General features: G+C 37.2%; 1 protein-coding gene across 2 annotated transcripts in view; it reads left to right on the plus strand.

The window, feature by feature from the left end:
- Positions 1 to 23,535, plus strand: part of shakB (Innexin family member shaking B) — a 1,117,028-nt gene that overhangs the window by 747,107 nt on the left and 346,386 nt on the right. Inside the window, exons 1-2 of one of the 2 annotated variants that reach the window (XM_073975226.1) lie at positions 4,671 to 5,062; positions 5,223 to 5,878. The exons of the other annotated variant lie outside the window; for it this stretch is intronic. Of the exons in view, the coding sequence (XP_073831327.1) occupies positions 5,571 to 5,878 (308 nt within the window). The 5' untranslated portion in view covers positions 4,671 to 5,062; positions 5,223 to 5,570. Of the gene's footprint in view, positions 1 to 4,670; positions 5,063 to 5,222; positions 5,879 to 23,535 lie in introns of those variants that run through there. 2 annotated transcript variants of the gene reach the window in all.

The following is a 23,535-nucleotide window of genomic DNA, read 5'->3' on the forward strand; positions in this document are numbered from 1 at the left end:
TTTACCTTTTTATGGCTGACCGGTAAATATTCAATAACATTTTGTGATATTCCGTCTGTGGCATCTACGCCGTTGCTACTACTTGATAGCAACAGCTTCGAAATATACTCAACCAAATATAATATAAAAATCAAATTTCTTTTGCAATTGCACATATATGATTTTTGGTATAGAGGTTGGGAAAAAATTGGTTTCAAATCCGTTAACGTTCAAAAAATTGGCCGATTTATAGAAAAAATTTATAGAAAAAATATTTAAAAATATCTTATTTATTTTTATGCATTCCTTATCTATTCGAAGGTGCTTAAATATTTAATAAATTTATTTTTATTTTCTCGAAAAATCTACAAACAATAAGAAAATCTTGAAGTAAATCCAAATTATCCTGCCCCAGATTTTATACCCCCAACGAAGACTAAATGCCTGTTAATGTCAAAATCTTGGGTCATAGAGGTCCTTGTCAACTTCTGGCAACTCAAGCTTTTGGCATTATCGGTATCTATTTTCCTTCACACTATCGCTCACCTATTCATACCCATGCATGTGTATGCGTTCTGCTTTTCTTATTCGAATCATGATTCGAATCATGATTCCTTTGTGCTTTCTCGGAGTTTTCTACTTTTTCGCTCAACTCACTTGCTATTCAACCATCCATTCGGTAAGCATCGATTTCCAACAAACTTATTTTCTATTGTTTTCAATATAAAGAGCAAGATTCTGTTCAAAATCACATATTGATTCCGCCTGTGTTTTTCTTTTCTTTTATTTTCAACGCAATCCAATCTGGGACAAATATTGTGCTTCCGACACAATTTCTTTGGTTCAGGCTTCTAGTTTTTGATTTTCTACAGGAAAACAACCTCAGCTCAAACTTGGTGTTTTCAATGCCAAATTTCAGTAATTTTGGTGGTGTATTGAGGCCGCAACTTTCAAAATACCGAAAATCAGGAGGTACGGTTCTATGGGGGCAATATGAAGACGTGGACCTATACTGACAAAATTTCAGATGGAAAGTTTTATATCCCCCAATGAAGACAAAATACAAAATTTTAGAAATGTCGGTGGGATACCGAAAATCGGGAGGTACCGTTCTATGGGGACTATATGAAGACGTGGACCTATACCGATAAATTTCGGCTGGAATGTTTTATACCCCCACCGAAAACTTAAAACTAAATTTCAGCCATTTCAGTGTGATGTTGATGCCACAACCTTCAAAATATCGGAAATTGGGAGCTACCGCTCTCGCCATAAATTGAAGTTCGTGAAAAATGACGACCCAAAAACGGCCGTCGTGCAAGAACGGATAATGCAAGAACGCATTCCACCAACTAACATTTGATATTGCATGATTTGATTTTAATCGTTGGATCCCCTGTCGATCAGTGCATGAAATTTCGAAAAAATACGATCGCTGCTCTTCAAAATACGTTTATAATATGGATACTGGTGACGAATCATGGAACAGTGCGTATGAACCCGAAAAATAGCCGCAATCGCCAGAAGATGCTGTAAAAACGTTCAAAAACATGTTTTGGAGGTGTCTCAATCAAGCCACTGTAAACAACCCAACACATGGTCGTATGTCAAACTGGCCTGAGTAATCTTACGCTAAAAACTGTCAAACTTTCAAAAAAAATATCAAATGACGCCTGGCGACACTGTGTGTTGCCTAGGCCAGAAGGTTTTCTAGTTACCCTCGTATATGACTTTTAAATAATATCTTTTTGCGCGTTCGGATTATTAAAAACATTAAAAAACCCCCGAAAATCCGGTTTTAAAATGTCAGCACTAGTATCATGCTCTTTGAGTCTTTCTTTGGGCATAGGTCTATAAAATGTAAGGTTGAAATCTCCCCTAAAATACTTCATTTTAAAGAATTTTTGAATTTGCTTATTGAATTCTGAAAGGGTGACACTCAGATTCATCGATTGGCTCAAACTTAATTTAAGGCCAAAAATTTTCGTTAAATTGGCGCGCTCGAAGTTTGTAACCGATTTGGTCATAACTTTGAATATTTTAAATATATAATATAATTGTTCCACAAACATCCAATAAGGGACAAGGGAGATTTCTCTCATATCAATGAGTGCACCCCGATTCATATTAGCTCAATGATATGGGACCTACAGTTTATCGCCGAGTCCGAACGGCGTGTCTAAGACACCACTTTTGTAGAGAAGTTTTACATGGCCGAAATACTCAGGAAATGTCGCCAACATTACTGAGGGGTATTTTGCCGGAGAATCGAACCCACGACCTTAGGTGTGCAAGGCGGGTGTGCATACCATTGCACCACGGTGGCATTTTAATTATGGACTAATCAGTATATTCCTTCGTGTGCTTCCCACACAAAATTTTGAAAAATTACGGTTTAACAGATAGTCTCGGATAGCTTTGAAATTACGGCACAATTTTTTCGGGGGATAATAGCCCAAAAGTTCCCAAAAACAAAGCATGCCGCCGCCAACTATACTATGTAGTACTAAACGTTATTTCATACAGACTCGGATTATGTCCGAATATTGTTCCCATTGGACACACAACTTCTTTGATAAAATGTTCAATATAAATCCTTGTTTTGGGATAGGTACTTCCAGGTTTTCGGTATTTTTTGACTGAACTTCCCGTAAGTTTCCATTCGGGTCCCTGCATTCATAAAAATGCTCTACCAACAATTGTTAACATAGGGCCATGTTTTGACATAACGCCCGTATAACGTTACCTCCCAATTTTAGGCATTCTGTGAATTTTAGCTAAGATTTTGTACCGAAGTATCTGAAATTTTTTCATTTGAAGCTCTTAGCGGTTACAACAATTCTCCACCAAAAATTGTCAACATAGGTCTAAGTTTTGCTATAGGCCCCATATAACAGTACCTGCCCGTTTTGCAGTACATTGAGAATTTAAGCTACATATTTCGAAAAAAAAACAATCATTATTTGACATTTGAAGTTCCCAGTGATCTCAAAACTTCTCCCCCAAACATTGCCAGCAAATTTCAGGCATTTTGAAGAGTTTGTCTGTACTCTCGTTCCAAATTGTCTGTAATTTAGTACATAGGAATCTCTGTGGTCTGAAAACATCCCACCACAGCTAATAGACATAGGTAATTTCACAACAGAATGAAAACTAATTATTATATTTTAGTTCAGAACATTTTAAGGTGAAGCGTTATTTCTCTTTCGAGTCGAGATTTTATGACCTAAGGGGTACATTGAAAAATTAATTGTTTATTAATTTGAATATGTAATGAGCTCCCTGTAGTCATTATACAGGGAGCTGAACTGAAAAAAATGTTAACTAGCGAAGTCCTACAAATCCTATCAATAGGCTACAATCCTTTTGTTGATGGTTATTCAGCTCATCAGGCATTTCACAGAAGTGCAACAAATTTGCAACTGTGAAGTATTTTTAAACGTTTTTCCTATCAAGTATTTGTCTTCTAGAATCTATACTACCGAGAGCCTTTTTCTTTCATAAGTTGCATTTTGTCTTCCAATTCGATATACTCATTTTATCATAGATCTCTAAGACGTTGGAAACATTGTCTGTTGGTTGGCTAGATTCAAACCTCAACCGGGCTCATGCTGAGTTTTTTACTTATTGTTGTATTATTAGGACGAAGGTCATTACTTGTGATATTTAAAAAAATTTATGTCGTGGTGTCCAATTTGAAAAATATGTCCTTGCGAAAGCATCTCCCAATGAGTTTCAAAGCCTCCTCATAACTAAGTGACAAATAAATAAATTGTTAACTATGTTCTTATAAGTGCAAGTAATTGGCAAATCCGTTTTTCGGATTAAGCGATCATACAAAAAATAATAAATATTTTGAAGTAGCACCCTCGTTTGGCAGGAGACTGTGTATTTTGTTCGTTGTTCATATTGCATGATTTTCAGGGGAGAGTTACTTCAGTGGTTTCCAGAGGCCTTCTGAAGGGTTTATAGCATTCCTTCTGGCATTCGGACGTTGTTTTCTGCGCCCTTACTTAAAGACAGACTCAGCTAACTGTTGTTCCGCGAGACGTATTTGGTCTCGGTCTTACTATCCATATCTGGGAAGCATTCCCCTATCCGCTACCTGCGACGCGTCCAGAATGGGTTACAAGTTCCCCGAAGGAGTATTCATTTTAAAAGGAATAACTTACATATTTTTTAGATAGCAGCAACATAGTGCAAAATCATAGTCAATAAGTTTGCACTCAAATCATGACATACTTCACATAATGTGCACTAAAACAATATTGTCTTTATGTCCTTAAACTTGATAGCACACTACATATATAGCAAACTACACAAGTAAGGTTAATTGTCATGCATTTAACTAGCGTTTCAAAATCTACTATTTCATATCTCAAGTGACAAATTATATCACAATAATTAAGCACTGATGGGAATGGTTGACAAGTAAATCGCGTGATTTTATAGTTAAATGCTCATACAAAACGGTCACTTGTTTTACTTATTAAAAAGGTTGTTGTTAGAACTAAATGAAAGAAAGGGTTATTAAATAAGAGCAGCTGTAAAATAACAATTTTCCATTTAATTGCTTTGTTTTCCTTAAAAGTTTCTTTCTTGTTAGCATATCTAGTGAATGTGAAAATATGCTCACTAATAAAAAAAACACAAATTTGACTTCAAACTCAATTCAAATAATACACTTTCAGTGAATTTCAGAAAAAAATTTCAAAAATTATTTAAGATCATAAGACTAGACCATAAGATGTTCTTTTGTAAAATAAATATTCAGAAATTTTTCTTCTTTCCTACCCGTGCTGGACTCCATTAACCGAAACATTGGCAAAATATTTGTGGTCGTTGACGAATTAAATAAGCCAGTGCTTTTATTTGATAACCCTCTCCCATATAAACCGGGCGTGCGTGTATTTGGTGTGTTAGTCTAAAGATAAACATCGTATAATTGGTCATAAATTTGTTACTAAAATGGTCAGAAGTAAGGAACAAGTTAATACAATTATCCTGACGTAAACTAACAGCAGAACAACAGATTTCGTTCACCACCTTCAAAGCACAATACCCACAAGAAGAGGAAGAAAAAGTTTAGTACAAATGCTCTCTTATGGGGGGTTGGCTTTAATGTGGTCACCATACAAAAACACAATAGGGGACAATTCAATGAACAAAAAGCGTTAATTTCATAATAGCACCCGTAACACCACCGAATATTAAATATGAAAACATTCTTTTTCCAACAAAAGGCATAACAAATTTAATAATTACAACATTCGAACTCGTTAATGATTTAACAAAAACGTTGTTGAAAACCCAAACAAAAACAAGAAATAAAAAAACCAAAAAGGAAACATTTTACAAAAATAACATAACAATACCAAAAAAAAAAATAATAGCTGGCCACGCAACCTAACGTGACTTGTGTCAAATCATCAACAAAAGGGAAATCAAAGATTTGCTTACAAGGAAAACTAAAACGGATATTAAAATTTCAAATTCCACCCAAAAACAAGAAAACACAAAAAACTTCATAAGTCTGAAGACAAAATAAAAACATTTTTGTGCAACCTATATTTGTCCAGTGCTCGGAACAAATGTATAAACAGGAACCGTTTAGTCGACGCGGTAGTTTAAGATCCTTACGCAGTGCTCCCTTACTTAGTACCGTTCTTGAAAGCACCCTATCCTTGACACGTATACATCCGATAGCTTCATTGGAATTACCGGGACTTGATTATGCCATACAATCACAGTCGGCCATAATACATGAACGTCGTGAACTGGGCACATCATTGCGTGGCATAGCTACAATAACCGCAGGCACAACTGTTCAACAACCGCAAACACGCTTAGGACCACAGGCATCAGTACGTGAAACTAAACGTAGTAAAGTACCGCAACGGTATGTAAATGATGATGATTGAATTGTGCACACCCCTCTCTCGCCTCTTGCACACACATACATACATGAAAATTCCAAAAGCACAAAAATGCACAAATATTAAGCAATGAAAAAAATCCTTTCAACATTTTTGTATAAATATGTTTAGGGAAAGAAATATTGGAACAAAAAATGACATACACTCAAATTACACACAGACACACATACACACATGTATGTAGATGTAGAAAATATGGCCAATTAAGCTATATTAATATTATGTTACAAGGAATTTTTGCATAAAATATGCAAAACGTTTTGTTGAAATATTTGAGTTTATTATGAAATTACATTACGTGTGTTGGGTTGATATCGTTCCGTGTGTCAATTTCGTGTTAATATAATTAAACATGGGAAAATGGGTATGTGAAAGGCACTACTAAAAATGTGTTTTATTAAAAAAAATACAACTTTTTAATCTTGAAAAGAGAAAAGTACTCTCAGAATTGTCTCGAAATAAATCTTGCAGTAAATTTTTAAATATTTCAAGTATTATCTAAAAGTGTTATATTCATCTTCTATTATATAAAACTCAAATGACGTTCGTACGTTAATGAAAAACTCGACCAATTTACAATCGATTTATTTCACGTTTGTGTTAAAATGTTTGTATTTATCCAACAAAGGATTTGAAAGTATTTTATTTTTGAGATATCGCGAAAAATCCGCGAAAATTTGCAAAAATATATTTTGAAGAAAGTTAATTGTTTCCTCACATTTCGTTGGAGGCTCTTGTTTTCGTCTTATTTATTTCCACCTTTTTCAGATTTTATTTTTACGTTTTAGTTTTATCCATATTTGAAAGTTTTAAAAACTCAACCAATTTACAAACCGATTTGTTTTGCGTTTGTCTTAAAATGGTTATATTTACACAAGGAAGCTTCCGACATTCTTTATTTTTTGAAACAGCTAAAATATTAGAAGAAAATCTTCACCTACTTCTCATACATAAAATCAATGTAAAATCAACCACGCTCGCTTTTATAAATACGTTATATCTACACAACAACTGAACCTATTTTTGGAAATTTTGAGAGAATGTACAGAGATGTAGAAAATAGGTTAAGTATTTCGTAAAATATCGGAGAAAATGGGGAACCTCTTCTACGCCATATTTTTTAAAAAGGCAATTATTGTATATTATAATTTTGTCCATATTTACATTAGGCAATTTTCCTTGCGACAATTGTCAGTTTGTTGGTGAGAGAGGTGAGGCATATGGTAACCCTTTGCCTCTCAACACCCTCTCTCACCGACAAACTGACAATTGCCGCTAGGAAAATTGCCTAATGTAAATATGGACTTTGTGATTTTATTTACATTCAAATATTTTTTGTTTGTGTGTCATAGACAATTTTTTATTATTTACTTTAAGTTCTTCAAGACCATTAATAATGCGAATAAAATGTTCAAAATATCGTAGATCGGTGGCTTCCGCTCAAAACGTGAACGTGTGTCGACAAATGTCCCCCAAAGAAGACTAAATACCAAATTTCATGCACTACGCTTTGATAATGTGACTAAAACCTTCAACATGCCCAAAATAGGTCGTTGCCGTTCTATCAAAGTTGTATCAAAAGGTGGACCTATACTAGGGATATACAAGGTGACTTTCGATCAATCGATTTGTCGATTTTTTGGTTTGAAAAGTCTAAAAATCGAAGTCGATCTTTGTCTTCAAAAATCGGGAGATCGATTATATATTTTGATTTTTGCAGTCGAAGTCTATTTCGGCAATAGAAGCATAATTAAAGAGAAATATTATTGTTGGAAAGGATAGGTGTCAAAAGTCAAAAAATCTGTTTATAATAAAATCGAATGAAAATTCGACTTTTCAGTTCTGAGTAAAAATCGAAAGTCGATTTTCAGATCTAAGTAAAAATCAAAAGATAGAAAGATCGATTATAGAGTTTTACCTAAAAAAGATAGATTTTTAATACGTATCACTAATCTATACCGGTAAATTTCTGGATTCAGCCCTAACGAAGGTTACGTAAACATTTCCGTCATTTTGGTAGGATAATAAATAAATGTGCAATAACTCTATCGGGGATTAAATAATGTGTGTGAAATTAATGTGAGTAAAACCTTCAAATACAGCAAATCTGGAGGTAGTGTTCAATGGGGAGTATATATATTTATTTTAAGTGCTAAAGTAAAAAAGTGTCAGTAGGCTTTGCCGAAAGATATATACCCTCAGCCAATGTGAAGTGAAAATATTACGAAGTCCAAATTTTGGACCGTTGGATAGTTATCTTGCGCTCCAACCACTACACACGGTGTCATAGGGGCTTTGTTCACCTTTCAGCCTATTTTCTCAGGAAGTATGGACTTACCCCTGCGGAAACTTGTACCGCCGTATGGGGGGCCGTGAATACAAGATGCTGCAACAAAAATCAAAACGATTCGAGAGCAGGTCCTAAACTGAACTTTTTCGAAAATTTTAGGTGATTCAAAGTTTGAACCAAATTGGTTGCCCCATTCAAGTTATATCATCCTAGCATTTTAATGAAATTGTTTAAATATTGGGGAGAAGTACCGGAAGTTGTGGACCGGTATTGCCCTATGAAACTAAGTTTGGATATAATGCGAAGACCAAATGTTGGACCAAATCGGTTGAACAGTTCGAGAGTTATCGTGCTCTCCGATCGCCACATATGTATGGTGAAATAGGGCTTTTTACATCAATAGGGCTGTTTTACCAAAAAATATGTACTTGCCCCTAAAAAACTTTTACCGTTTTAATGGAGGAATCGAATGCAAATCGCTTCAACAAAAATCACAATGATTCGAGAGCAGGTCTTAAAGTGAACTTATCCGAAATTTTGTGTGAGAGGTACCAGAAGGAGTAGACAAATATAGTCCATATTCGAACCTGATATATATCTGATAGATATATTAGGATGTGCAAAGTATGGATTACATGGGTCACTCCCTTCAAGAGTTATCGTGCGCACAATTTTTCCGAACATAATTGAACTTTTGTGGGGGAGGTACCAGAAGGAGTGGACCCATATGGCTTATCTTCGAATTTAACCTATGTTTTGAAAAAATATTACGAAGGCCAAATTTTGAACCGAATCGGCAGATCTGTTCCAGAGTTATCTTGCGCTCCAACCACTACACACGGTGTCATAGGGGCATTTTTCATCTTTCAGGCTATTTTCTCAGGAAGTATGGACTTGACCCCACTGAGACATGCACCGTCGTAAGTGGGGCAGTGAACACAAGATGCTACAACAAAAATCAAAGAGATTCGAGAACAGGACCTAAACTGAACTTTTCTGAAATTTTGTGTGGGAGGTACACGAAAGAGTGGACCGATTGAGTCCATACTAAAACCTCATCTAAGTCTCGTAGAAATTTCACGATGTGCAAAGTATGGACCTAATCGGTTACTCTCTTCAAGAGTTATAGTGCGCACAAATTTCCTAACATTTCCGAACTTTTGTGGGGGAGGTACCTGAAGGAGTGAACCGATATAACACATCTTCGAACTTAAACTAAGTTTGGACAAAACATTACGAAAGTCAAATTTTGGACCGAATCGGTTCATCCGTTCGAGAGTTATCGTGCGCACCAGCCAGACGGACGGACATTGCTAAATCAATTCCAAATTGTCTGAAACAGATTTCGTCCAAACATACTTGGGGTCTAAAACCATTATTTCGATGAGGCACATTTTGCCCGTATAAAAGTGTATATACCCTCGTTAGCATAAATGCTGAGGGTATGAAAATAAAACTTGAGCTCAAATACCAACAATTTTCAATGACATTTCTTATTTATCTATCCTAGAAATATGACCACTGAGAGTCTATAGCTCAGGATGAAAAGAGAAGAAAATAAAAAGACAAACACACAAGTGTATATCAGTTTCAAATATTTTCGATTTATTGGTGGTAAAAGTGAGTTTCTTGGTACAAGAAACAGTTACCTTTTGTATGTGACGCTACGAAACGAAAGCAATAAGAGTGTGACTCCTTAGAAAGTTAAATAGCAAGTATAGTTGCAGGTGGGCAGAATAACGTTCACAAGGCCGTGACATCAACTACGACTGCAGCATTGGAAAGGCCCCCTCTGCATCCGAACTGAGCAAATAAGGCTTTCCAGGAGAGGTAGTAGAAAAGAGCGAAACTCTCTCTACAATCCGAACTAGGCAAATTAGCGTGGGTAATTGAAATACTGCAGAAGGGGAAACAAAGTTTCGAACGTATACATTGGCGTAACCAATGTATCGAACCTATACATTAGTATTTGCTTTCTGACAATTTTCGAATCTCAGAAGAGGTCTAACGAAATCAAAAGTCATTTAAAGCAGGTTTATAAAACGTTTTTGTTGGAATAATTCTTGATTTTATCTGACAGTTCTTGGTAACTATTCCAGGTTGAGAATTGAACCCACGTTCCTAATAAAGCGGGTCATATTTGCTGTAGGATTTATCAGAATGTTCCATTTTACTAATCTAAACCAAAAAACTGCGTTTTATTTGCATGGGTAGTACAATTTTTCAATTTTATTTGATTAAAACCTATTCTGATGACCGCAAAAATTGGACATTTTTATACATTTTTTATTATAATTGGGATATTTTCCGAAAATATGACAACACCGTTAAGCTTTTTCTTGTGAATGTTGGCATAGTATAAGACTCTCAAAAACTAAATACAGTTGAACCTCGATTATCCGTGAATCGATTATCAGGGAACCTCCATTATCCCTGATAGAAAAGAAATGTTGGACTTTGTTCCATTTCCTATATTTTTCGTTATAAACTTCATTACCTGGCATTAAAAGAACACTTTCCAATTAATTTGATTAAGCAGACTAAAGGTAAACAAACAAAAACTCGAAAATCTCCTGTATTACTTTATGGTATCACAAAAACCATGGGACAAAGTCAATTCAGATGAATCTGATGATATTAAGTATCTTATAAAATTTTGGGGGATTGCCGTAACAAACTTTAAAAAATTGCAGATTTTCATATTATTGTACGATACTATGCCATTTTTACGTAAAAATATGTTGAAAAACTGCATAAAAGCATTGCCTCCATTATCCAGAAAAATCGGTTTTCCGTAATGCCTCCGGTCCAGACCATCAGGGATAATCGAGGTCCGACTGTTGTATAGATCTGTAATACAAGCACACCAGAAGATACCTTAACATATTAAAAGAACAAATTTCAAACCTATTCAGATGATCGGAATTTTCTTTAACCATTTTCGTTAAGTATAAATAGGTATTTATTGAATTGTGAATTGTCTTTATTGATTGTGGTAAATAAAGCAAAAATTATTCACCTGGGCCATAAGCCTAAAGAGATTAATTTATATTGAAATAAACCAAAAGAAACCACAACATAATAGTCACAGATAATTATGATTTATGAAAATGTAAATAATATTATTCGAAGAACATGTTTGAAGTCCCAATATAAATATATAGTTAGATCTAAAAAAATTGCATAAAAAATTGTGATTTTATTAAAATTATAACTATTGTTTTGGCAGTTAGATAAAAAAAGGTTCCTAAAAAGTTGTAAATTGTTGGTTGAGCATCATACATAAGTCCAGACACCAGCAGGTGTAATGAACTGATACGTTTACTGAAAAAGTTCTGACAAAAATTCTTTAAAATTATATTAGGCTGAAAATTTTATGGCCACACTCAGCTCATCACATTGCTTATCTAATAATCGTGGCGGCCGTCACACCATAATAAACCATATAATAAGACAATGTCCTCAACCACAGCTCTTTAAAATTCAGCAAATAATCTAAACACCCCCTTCACTCCGGAATACAACTAGAAGTTTCACATCTGCCCTTCCAAACCCGCTCCTAGAAGCGTGAAACTAATTAATTATTCAATTACCATAAGTCAGATTTAAATTATTCAAATTAGAAATGCATGCACAATTCACGTTTTAAGCTGTAAACGAACTGTAGTCATGTGAATCGCTCCCCCATTGCCCTCCAGGTTGCTGGATGTATTAAGTTTATTGATGCGTATCCACGTTGATGATTTCTTTAAGTGGATAAGAAAATGTTTCCGCTTCATCAACATTAAAGTGAAACATTCGTGGCACGCTGCCAAAGACAGCGAATTCATAACGCTGTGGTGGGTGGATGGATGGTGAATATCGTGGCAGAGAACGCTCATCACCAACATGCCACTGGCAAAAGGTAAACGTGTAATATCAAATAATATGCGGCTATCCATTTGGCAATTTCTTTGCTCGTTGAAACTATGGATAGATGTTGATCTCAAAGAATTTAAAATTGAATGGAGAAAAGTGAGTGGAGAAGGAAGTGAAGAAAAAAACCGAATCCTGCAAAAGCAACGTATTTATTTGCTTCATTGACAATAACATTAAATTTCGTTTCAATGGGAATTGTGTGTGTATTTTTCTTGTTGTATGTTTGTGTGTGTTTGTGAGGTCTGTTGTTGTCGTTGCTGAACAATGTTTGCAGAAAAAACCAACTTAATCACAAATGGCAAATACACTGACAAAACCCCATGATGGACTTAAAAAAAGCAATGTAAATTCCTCTTCTTGTTATTGCTTATCAGCTTTGGGCTGTGTATCGCCGTAACGCATCGCATCGCAATGTATTTAATGGCCTACGTGACACATTTTCTTCACCAACAAAGTTTAATTCCGGAAAATCCAAAAATGACAAAGTCTGTAAATACAATATTCATTCATAATAATAATAATGTATTTTGTGCTCTGGTAACCGAGAATTCTTCTTTTGCCCTGCCGCTATCGAAGAAAGAAATTCACTTTGTGACAACACTTTGCTTTAACTACACATTGGGGAATTCATTCACCTGCCAGACAAAATACGACGACGAAAGGGTTGCGCTAAATTATAATTTAATTTAAAGTAATCGTAATGACTTTTGTGCCATCTGTAGGGATTTTCCCAACGAAGATAGGGAGTCTTAAAATGTATTAAGAGTTTTAACCGCTGTTATTTGAAGAGTTTGTTTTTTATGGCATCAATGTGTTTTGAGGGTACATAAGCAAAGAATTAAATATTTATGTCGATGATGAAAATGTTACGTTTTTTATTTAAGAGAGAATTGAAGAATGGTAGTAGCTTCAAATCTTTGGAATTGTTTGATAGAGTTTGTTTTTAGTGGGAAGTAAAGCGGTTTGCGTTATTTATACATACAGTGACTGTCACTGAAAATAATGCAACCTGAAATGAAAAATGTAAACGTTGATAACTTGGAAACGAGTTGAGATGTTTTAACAATTAAAAAAAAAACAAGTTTTTAGGCTGAAAAGTTGTATTTAAGAGCAAGCCTGGCTAATAAAGGACATTCCATATATCATTGGATTGTGTGTACGTACTCTGGACATAACCCTTAATGATTTTTCATAGTCAATTTTTTTAAAATAACTTTAAAAACTAGAAATTTCTAGCCAAATTGCTTACAAAGCGGCAATCCCACGGGAGCGGGTTCTTTCGTACCGGATTGACCCGGAACAACACAAAGTCATCATTCCGGCCATCGGCTGCCACCTCAGTGTACATATGTTTGTATTTGTTTCGTTTTTCTGTGTTGGGAGCAGCATATCCCGGAATGCCTGCTCCGAATTCTTTTGGTCCGTGTCGGGACGAAGGAAAACCCAGGACCAATATATCTGTGCTCAGTTTGTCACATCCGCATATTCACCCACATCCAACCTTCGGTGAGATGCAATAGATGTCAGGAGTGGGTGCATCTAAGGGGTTGCTCTTGACTTGTCCACGTGAGGGACTACGACAGGGACTATGCTGCTGCATGCTTCGTGAACACAGTCCCCAGTGAGTCGTCGTCGGATTACGAGACTCCCCCGTCGTCTGATTACGAAACTCCCCCGCAGTCCCCTCGACAACAACCGCACACGCAGCCTTTAACACCAGCCGTTGTTGTCCCAATCCCCGAAAATGCAGCCTTTTTGCAATTGAATTGCAATGGACTCCGAGGTAAGATCGGGGAGATAGTAGATTTTATGCGTCGGAAGAACATCAAGGTAGCGGCGGTGCAGGAAACCAAATTGAACAACAACCACAGCTTAGAGCACTGTGATGGTTACAATGTTCTGAGGAAAGATCGCACCAGAAGTGGAGGTGGGGGATTGGCTTACCTATTGCACCAGTCTGTCCAATACAGACCTACATCGCTTGAGCCTGTCTCTAATGACCCGTACATGGGATATATGGGGGTAGCAGTCAGGTGTGGAGCTGCCGAGATAGAGTTGCTGAATGAATACATCCCGCCGAGAAATAGCTGTATCCCTGATTATAGGCCTGAAATTAGGCCGCTCTTGCAAGGTCATAATCGTCTGGTCCTGGGGATTTTAATGCGCATCATGAGATGTGGCATTCGGCCCTCGGAAACAACCAGAGAGGTACAGCGCTGGCGGAGCAGATTGATAGCTCTACGTTTCGCACGGTCAATGAGGACGCCCCTACCAGAATTAGAGGAGAGTGTCACAGTTCGCCTGACATAACCATCGTGTCACCTGGTCTGACAAATGACGTTACCTGGCAACCCGTCATTTCCCTTGGATCAGACCATCTCCCCATAATTGTCTCCATTAGCAGACCACCCGATTTCATTACCTCTGAACGCCGCACTTTCGTCAATCATAAGAAAGCTGATTGGCCGGGTTTCAGAGAGTTCACCAATCACAGCTTCAGAGAACTGCTCAATCCTTCTGATGTTCGGGTAGCGGAAAGGACGTTCCGAGACATCATCACTGTTACAGCCGCTCGCCATATCCCTGCTGGTCGAATACCCGAAGACCAAACTTCCCAGCAGAGGCGACGGGATTAGCGAATGAGCGTGATGAGCTTCGCCGAACCAACCCCAATGACCCCAGAGTCAGGGAGCTGACACTGGAAGTTAACAGGCTGGTCGGCGAGCACAAGCGGAACAAGTGGTTAAATCATCTGAAGAGTTGCAACATTGGAGCCGGTATAGGTGAATTGTGGGCAACGGTTAAGTCACTCTCGAAACCTGGCCTGAAGAGGTGCACAAGTTATTTCAATCGACAGTTTGTCGAGCACCCCTAGAGTGACAGGGCGAAGAGAAGAGTATTACGTCGCATCAGATCTTCTCCTGCCGAGGAGGAACCACCACAGTTTACAATGGATGATGTTGCCAATGCCATCAGGAACGCTAAATCATCCAAAGCGTAGGGCCCTGAAGGAATCTCCATGGCAATGCTGAAGCAGCTGGATGAGCCGGGAGTGGAGTATCTCACTAAAATTCTCAACTTGTCGCTATCCACCCTCATTGTTCCCGATGTCTGGAAAATGGGCAGGGTGGTCCCACTACGGAAGCCCGGCAAGGATGCCAGCAAAAGTGAATCGTACAGGCCGATTTCGTAGCGTATGCGGATGGCGTCGGGTACCTATCCTGATGACATCTGTGAGAGAATGAACACTTATTTAACCGATCGTACCACATTTTACCATTCGAGGAATATGCAGATTTCCGCCACAAAATCAACAGCCACTCTGTTCACCACATGGACATCGCAGTTTGGAAGAGAATTGAATGTCGTGGTCGACGGTAGCAGAATTCCGACCACAAACTGCCACAAAATTTTAGGGGTCACATTCGATACTACTTTCACGTCGTGCGCGCACGCCACGGCACTCTGGGATAAACTGAAAAGTAGGAACAAGGTCCTCAAGTCCCTAGCCGGCACTTGGGGTGCAGATAAAGAAACCTTGTTGACCACATATAACGCCATAGGTCGGTCTGTGTGTGGTAAGCTATGCGGCGCCAGTCTTGTCCCCGAGATTATGTGATACAAATTGGAAAAAGATTCAAACTTGCCAGAATGCCGCCCTGAGAACAGCAACAGGGTGTCTCCTCAAATCTTTAGTGGAGCATCTAAATAAGGAGGCGAAGACTCTTCCTGTAAAGCAACACAATGAGATGCTTTCGTTGTTCCTGCTTGGATGTTACCGGATGGATATCCATGCTCTAGAGTGAGAGGTCCAAAGATACAGGAGGGAACCCCTAGATCAACAATCGTATCAAGCAGGTTTACATAGTATTCACACGGATGCAGTTGCCAAGGCCTTAAGCAGTTATAGTGTGAATAAATTCCTCGAAATACATCCCCCATCTATTGCAGCTGAGGAGCGTCAGCTGCCACGATATTGCAGTCGCCTAAATTCTTATTGGGCGGAAATCGACGGGATATTGCAGTCGCCTAAATTCTTATTGGGCGGAAATCGACCGCGCCGTGCAAGATATCTGCCCAGTATGTGGCATGGGCCAGCACGACACAAAACACCTTTTCAACTGCCCAGCCAACCCTATTCATCTAACTCCAGTGGATCTGTGGTTACATCCCATCGAAGCAGCCACTTTCCTGGAACTGGAGATAGACCCAGAGCCAGATTGAACAAAAGAACGAACATACAAACTACAACTGCTATGTCGAACTTTTCTATAACATAGCAGTTGTAGATCGACAAAATATAATTTCCATGTGTATAATTTCTTTGAAAAAATGTGTTTTCAAGTTTTATTCGTTATAAAGAAAAAATCATTACCAGGCAGTTAGTTTTATAGAAGTTCGACTGTAACAGTTTTTGTTTGCATTCTCTTTATAATACTCAGTGTCGTAATAAAATTCATTATTCTATCCTGCATTAAATTTCTATGCATTTGCTATATATTTTAAATGTTCGACATGTACAACTTACAACCAGCGAAAGTAAATAGTATGTCGGCCAGTAATGTTATGCGAAATTATAACACCATTAAAGCATAACGTACCATACAACAATTTTTGGTAAATGTTTAAGTTTGCAATGTGATTTGCTAAAAAAAAAAACAACAACGCCACACAAAAGAATAATGGCACTACAGCAAAATTCTACTGTGGAAAACGTTGTGCATTCACATAAAACATAAAATACACATTAAAGCACACCAAAGAAAACCTCCCATCTACAATTGGACAAATAAAAATTGTATATAGGATATTTAACGGCCAACCATGTAACAAAAAAATTCAAAAGAGTAACAGAGTAACTACAACGTCATACATGTACATTGTACAATAGAACGTCAGGAAAATAGCAACGACTGTTTGAAACAGGGAATTGTATATAAAATAAATAAAAATAAAATCAAATGGTATAAACACTGAAATGGTATAAGATTCAAAAGAAAATGCCATTACTGACCAAAAAACCACAAACGCCTAGAATTTTGCCATCATTTCGTAGTTATAGGGTTGAAACTATACGACACTGATGATCATGATGGCGATGATGTTCAAGTAATGGTAATAGCCAGACACGCCTTTAGTTTTGTGAATTAAATGCACATAAACAACAGTAAATATGTATATATGTTTGTAAGTTTATGTGTATATTCCAATTTGTAGCAGGGAAACATTTGTAATCATTGCACTAAAATCACAGCCGAAAGTAATATAACAAAAAAACACAAGAAAACTAATTTGGTTCAAGTGGTTAGCATCAGCGTTCACAAAATGGGGGGAATAATAAAAACAAGGAAGTATTATCCACTCAATATTCAAAGCACAATATTCAAGAGATTTTTTTTTGGTGCGGAGTAACTAAGATTCGGTTATACAGTGGATGTAATATTACTTACAAAGCAAAAGTGTATAAAGGCTCGCTCTTTGTGGTCTGAAATATGCCACAAAAGAAGGTGTGGAGATCCCAGTGGTTATTAAAGCATGCAAAAAAATTATACTGTGGCCGGAATTGACCATTTGAGACTCAAGACCAACAAAAATGGTTCATGTTGTAAACAGTTTTTTAGGAGAAACAGCCCGCTTGAAATATATTAACAGAAAATGTTAGATTTTATTCCCTTCGGTCGACTTAAGGCCTCGGCTTTGAAGTAAGGTTCAAGTGGTTGGTGTATCTGTCAGGCCTAAAACATTGGAGCCCCCCTATTATTCCACAGACATTAAGCATTATTTGTAAACACTTTCTTCGGTAGCAATCAGACTTGTCCTGCTGTTATTGCAGCACACATTCGTATATCATTTTTTATGTTTTTTTAGCCATGTGGTGACGAACTGGTGCTACACCACCGGTCTTAGGCAATTCGACAGTTAACCCGACTACTCATTCTTGTCAGGCGATCCTCATTCAATACTACTTTCTGGTATTGGTATTCGCAGCCTCCTGTACAGGAACACCTGCCATCACATCAGGCTTCACACTTTCCCAAATTCAAAGAGCTTCATTTTTAAAACATGAGTACATTATCCTGGCTCCTTCATTATGTAATTTTTATACCCTCCACCATAATATGGAGAGTATAATTAAAATTGTCATTTGTAACATATCGAAATATTCATCGGAGATCCTATTAAGTATACATATTCTTGATCAGGGTAAAATTCTATGTCGATATAACCATGTCCGTCCGTCTGTTGAAATCAAGATACAGCTCGCAATTTTTAAGATAGAGCTTTGCAATTTGGTGTATAAGGTTATATTACTCCTAGAATGTTTGGTATTGCAAATGGGCTATATCGGTCCACGTTTTGATATAGCCCCCATAGAACGGTACCACCCAACTTTCGGTATTTTGAAGGTTTTAGCCTCACTATCACACGAAAAATGAGAGAAGTCTCCCTTGTCCCTTATGGGATGTTTGTGGAACAATTATTATCACACGGAAATGGCTGAAATTTGATACTTAGTCTTCGTTGGGGGTGCAAAACTTTCCCCCAGAACTTTGTCGGTATACGTTCAAGCCTTCATATAGCTCCCATAGAACGGTACCTCCCGATTTCCGGTATTTTGAAGGTTGTGGCCTCAATATTCCAAGTAAATGGGTGAAATTTGATACTTGGTCTTCATTTGGGGTATAAAACTTTCAATATGAAATTTGTTGGTATACCATAGAACCATAGAACGGTACCTCCCGATTATCGGTATTTTGAAGGTTTTGGCCTTAATATTCCTCAGAAATGGCTAAAATTTGATACTTGGTCTTGGCTGGGGGTGCAAAACTTTCCTCCAGAAATTTGTCGGTGTAGCTCCACGCTTTCATATAGCTCCCATAGAACGGTACCTCCCGATTTCCGGTATTTTGAAAGTTGTGGCCTCAATATTCCACCGAAATGGCTGAAATTTTAGTATTTGGTCTTCGTTTGGGGTTTGAAACCTTCCATACGAAATTTCTCGGTATAGGTCCACGCCTTCACATAGCCCCCATAGAACGGTACCTCCCGAATTCGTAGTTCTGAAGGTTGTGACGTCAATATCCCACCGAAAGACTGAAATTGGTTTTTTAGTCTTCCAATGGGTTATAAAATATGCCAGAAGAGAATTAATAAGCATAGCGTACCTCTTAATTTTCAGTATTTTGATGGTTTCAGCCACATTATTTTACCGAAATATCGGAAATTTGGTATTATAGTCTTCTTGAGTCTAAAAACTTTCCGCCAGAAATTTGTAGGTATAGATCGACGGTATACCCCGAATTGCGGTATTTTGCAGGTTAGTCACATTTTTTTATCGAAACTTATGAAACTTGGTATTTACGAAACTGAATGTTCTATTTTACTTTAATATATCTCGTGGTGTAGGGTATAACAAGTTCGGCCCGGCCAAACTTAACGCCGTTCTTACTTGTTATAGTGTATAATTGTAAAAGTTGAATAATTTATCTTGGCCAGATTCTAAATTTTCAAACATTTAAAGTTTGAACGGATGGTGATGTCCTCAAACAGCGTGGAGTGATTCACAGTAAGGCCCAAGCAATACTGTCCTATCACACGCCTTGTTTTGGTTGAGTCCCCTGCGTGAAAGTGTCATGCAAAGCTAAGTAATGTGCTCCTTATGGAAATCATGCTGATGACCTATAACTGAATAGCTATTTTCGATGCTGGGTAGAAGCAAAGCCTCAACAGTCTTTGCCAGGGTGATAAAATCGGCTTGTACGATTGACCTTCGCTGACATACTTTTCTGGCTTCTCCCTGACCATTTTCCAGACTTCGGACACGATGTGGTTGGCTAGCGACAGGTTGAGAACTTCCGTGAGATAGTGAACCATGAAGATAATGTCAGGGGCTAACTCTTTGAGAAGGGGGGATATAATGTTCTTCTCTATGCCCTATCACTCTACGCCCTAGCACTTTTTTAGGATCCTTCCAGAAAATTCATATTTCCGATTCCAATGCTTTAACTGTTCAGATGATCCAGCCACATGATCCGCTTGGACTCACCCAACAACCTAATAACTTTCTGTGTCAGCTCCCTATCTCTGAGGTCATTAGGGTTGTATCGACGAAGTTCATCACTCTCATCCGCCATTTCCGCCGCCTCTGCTGGCAAATTTTATCTCACTTCGGGTATCCGACCAGTAGCTATATAGCGAGCACTGATGTTTTAAAACATCCTTCCTTTATTTTGGTGAACTCTCTCAAGCAAGGCCAATTAGCTGTCCCATGGTTCATTAAAGTGCGGCGTTCAGATGTGATGAAATTGGACTCTCTGATGATGGGTGTTACCGTGAGAGTCATCCTAATCACCGTAAGGTACATAGGACTACCCCGCCCAGGCATGTTAGGAGGGATTTTTATGATCTTGTGAGAGAGGTCAAATGATAAAAAGAGCACCCACTATAGTGTTAATGCGATTTTCAGCCACAATAAATCAGAATAATTTTTTGTTCACCTACGTTTGGAATAGTGCAGCCAGCTAAATTCCTCTAGGGTAAGGATTGACAATCCGTCCGCACAACATACTGCACCTTTTCAACCTGTCCAACCTTAAAATGCATAGAAGCGGTAACATTCCTAGACCTGGAGATTGACCCGGATTAAGCAGACAAGCGAACACACAATTACAACATGTGCTATTGTCTATACACACTTTCTTCTGGTGATAGTAAAATCCCATTTTTATGGTTCTTCAGGTCGTCAAAAATTCGCTTCCATGGATAAAAACTCCCTTTCGGCGGTCTATACAGACTTGCATTTGGTTGGCTAGATAGATCTTCCTTTAGTCAAAAGACTCCCCTCTGGTAGACAATAAACACAGCGGTCTATGGAGACTTCCTTCATATAGTCGTCTTTTAAGATTTCCCTCTGTTCGTCTACAAACACCCCCCTCGTCTATAAAGACCCACTTAACGCCGCACAATGTTTTCTTAAAAAAAGTAATTTTAAACAAATGTACTTAGGGGGTGCTTTACTTTTGACAGACACTGTAGATCTCCCTCTAGTAAAAAGACTCTGGTTCACTTAAGTACAGCGGTCTACACAGACTTCCTTCATGTAGTCGTCTATAAAAAATCTCCATGTGGTCGCCTATAAAGATCTCTCTCTCTCTCTGTTCGTCTATAAGCATTATCCTCTGGTCGTCCAATAAAACCCTATTCTATAAAGACCCACTTAACGCCGCATACTGGTTCAGGCCAAACCCCCAATTTTTGGTCGTCACCGATTGTTAATTTTTATATGGGATTCGATAGTAAACATATTGAAACCACAAAAATAGGGCAAAATATTGGAATGTATTTTCCAAAATTGCGAAAAAAATGTTTGTCTTTAGTGTAACGACAAATTTTTTCGCAGTTTTGGAAAATACGTATTTCTTGCAAATTTCTGGAGAAAGGAATGGCTATTTCTTTATTAGGTAGGTAGGATTGTTGTCTTTAAGAACCGTTGCAATATATTACCGTGGCGTTTACAGGAAGTGAGCTATTTTATTTTTCCTCAGGTACTAAATTTTAGTGAAATTCCAATTTTAGTTCTGTTTACGCAGAATGATGTATGAGAGTGTCTTCTCTTTCATCCCATATATACTTTTGTACACTTTTTTATTTATTTTTTTATGAAATTACGTGGGTAAAAATGTGTGTTTTTTCCATACCGTTTCCCATATAAATTATAGCGTTTTTACACAAATGAAAATTTTTTATAAGAGTTATATGAGTTTTATTAAAAACCAAGGAGTATTTTTTAATTTTGAAAAAAAAATTAAACTTTTTGAAAAAAGTAAAAAAAAAATTAAAAAAAGACTCACAATTTTAACGTAGGCCATGAATTCCTCTGCAACTACTTGACCGAACAAAAAGTGTCTGTAAAGATTTCCTTACGGTCTATAAGGACTCCCTCATGAATAAAAAACCTCTATGGCAGTCTATACAGATTTCCTTCCGCCAGTCGTATATAAAGATCTCGTTTATAAAAACTCCCCTCTGGTAGTATTCTTCTTACTGTTCCATAAGTATTCTCTTCGGTATTTCTATGATCCTCTCGTCGTCAATGAGGCTTCCTGGTCTTGTCGTCTATAACGACTCTCCTCTAGTCGTCGGTAAAGACTCCCCTCTGATCATCTATAAATACTCTCCTGGGCCGCATATAAAGGAAGCCGTCTTTGGTCACCTGTAAAGAATCCTCTTTGGTCATCTACAAAAAATCATTTGTGGTCATCTATATGACCTCCGGCAGATCTTGAAAAGATCTTCTGATACTTTTTTGATACCATGCTAATTTTCGGCAGATTCTCAAAAAAAAAAAAAATAATAACAATTAGAAAATTCTTAAATTGTCACTTCTTCAAATAAATGATTTAATTTAAACGACAATCGTTGCTTATTTATTTTGATGCTTTTGTGTTTTGTATTGTGCCTCCCCATTTCATTGTTGTTTACTTCATTTTGTATCTTGCGAAAAACAGTGAAAAGCAGCGACAATGCTCTAAGTCAATGTTTACTTGAAGATTGGCTTAAATTCCTGTTAGGCTTCCTTTCATTTGGGTAAGTTGTTGTTTAAGTTTCATTTTATGTACACCTTTCCTTTTTCAACCACTCACCATAAAGTACTCTCTCGGCGAACAACAACTCACCGCCAACAACAACAGCAAGCAGAAGAAGAAAAAAACGAAGAGTGAAATTGCAAAATAAAAGTCAATGAGTTTTGTCCACAATTAACTGGGTCAATGGCTTGTTGACGTGGCTTTTATCGGCCTTTTTGCCTTTTGTTTTCCTCCGGGAAATTGTATTTGGTTAATGCTTGTTTACTGTGTGTTTGTTTTCAACCTTTTGGAAAAATAAATTTTAATTAAAATTAGATTTTCTTCTGTACACCACCATTCTGACTTGACGTTTATAATCACTACCATTATCTTCTATTAGTGTTTTTGTTGTTGTTGTTATTCTGGTTTCAGTTTTGTTTAGAATGATGGTGACCCTTATTTTGTTTCCATCATTAAGGATCACTTGAGATTTTGTTTTTTGTGTCATTAATGTAATTAATATTTATATTATTATGACAACGGGCAAAGATAAAAAGAAAGCCTTAAGCTAAATATTTTACCAAGTGTTGCAATTAGGATAGGCGGTTTTAAAATTTAATGAATTTAATATTAATAATAATGTGGCCAGGTGGATGATGGAGAGAAAGTATGTAGGGGGAGGAGAAACAATTGATATTATTGGATGTTTGTAATAGCCTTAATGGTAAATATTTTGTTTTAGTCATAATTTTGGAGGTTTGAATGTCATCAATTGTACATAGCATAAGAGGCCCCATACTAATTACTATGGAAACATATATCGCTAAGTTTGCACGGGTTATGTAAG

The sequence above is a fragment of the Musca autumnalis genome, unplaced genomic scaffold (assembly GCF_047663935.1).
Source record: "Musca autumnalis isolate F117 unplaced genomic scaffold, ASM4766393v1 scaffold_3, whole genome shotgun sequence".
In the NCBI taxonomy this organism is placed as follows: Eukaryota; Metazoa; Arthropoda; class Insecta; order Diptera; family Muscidae; genus Musca; species Musca autumnalis.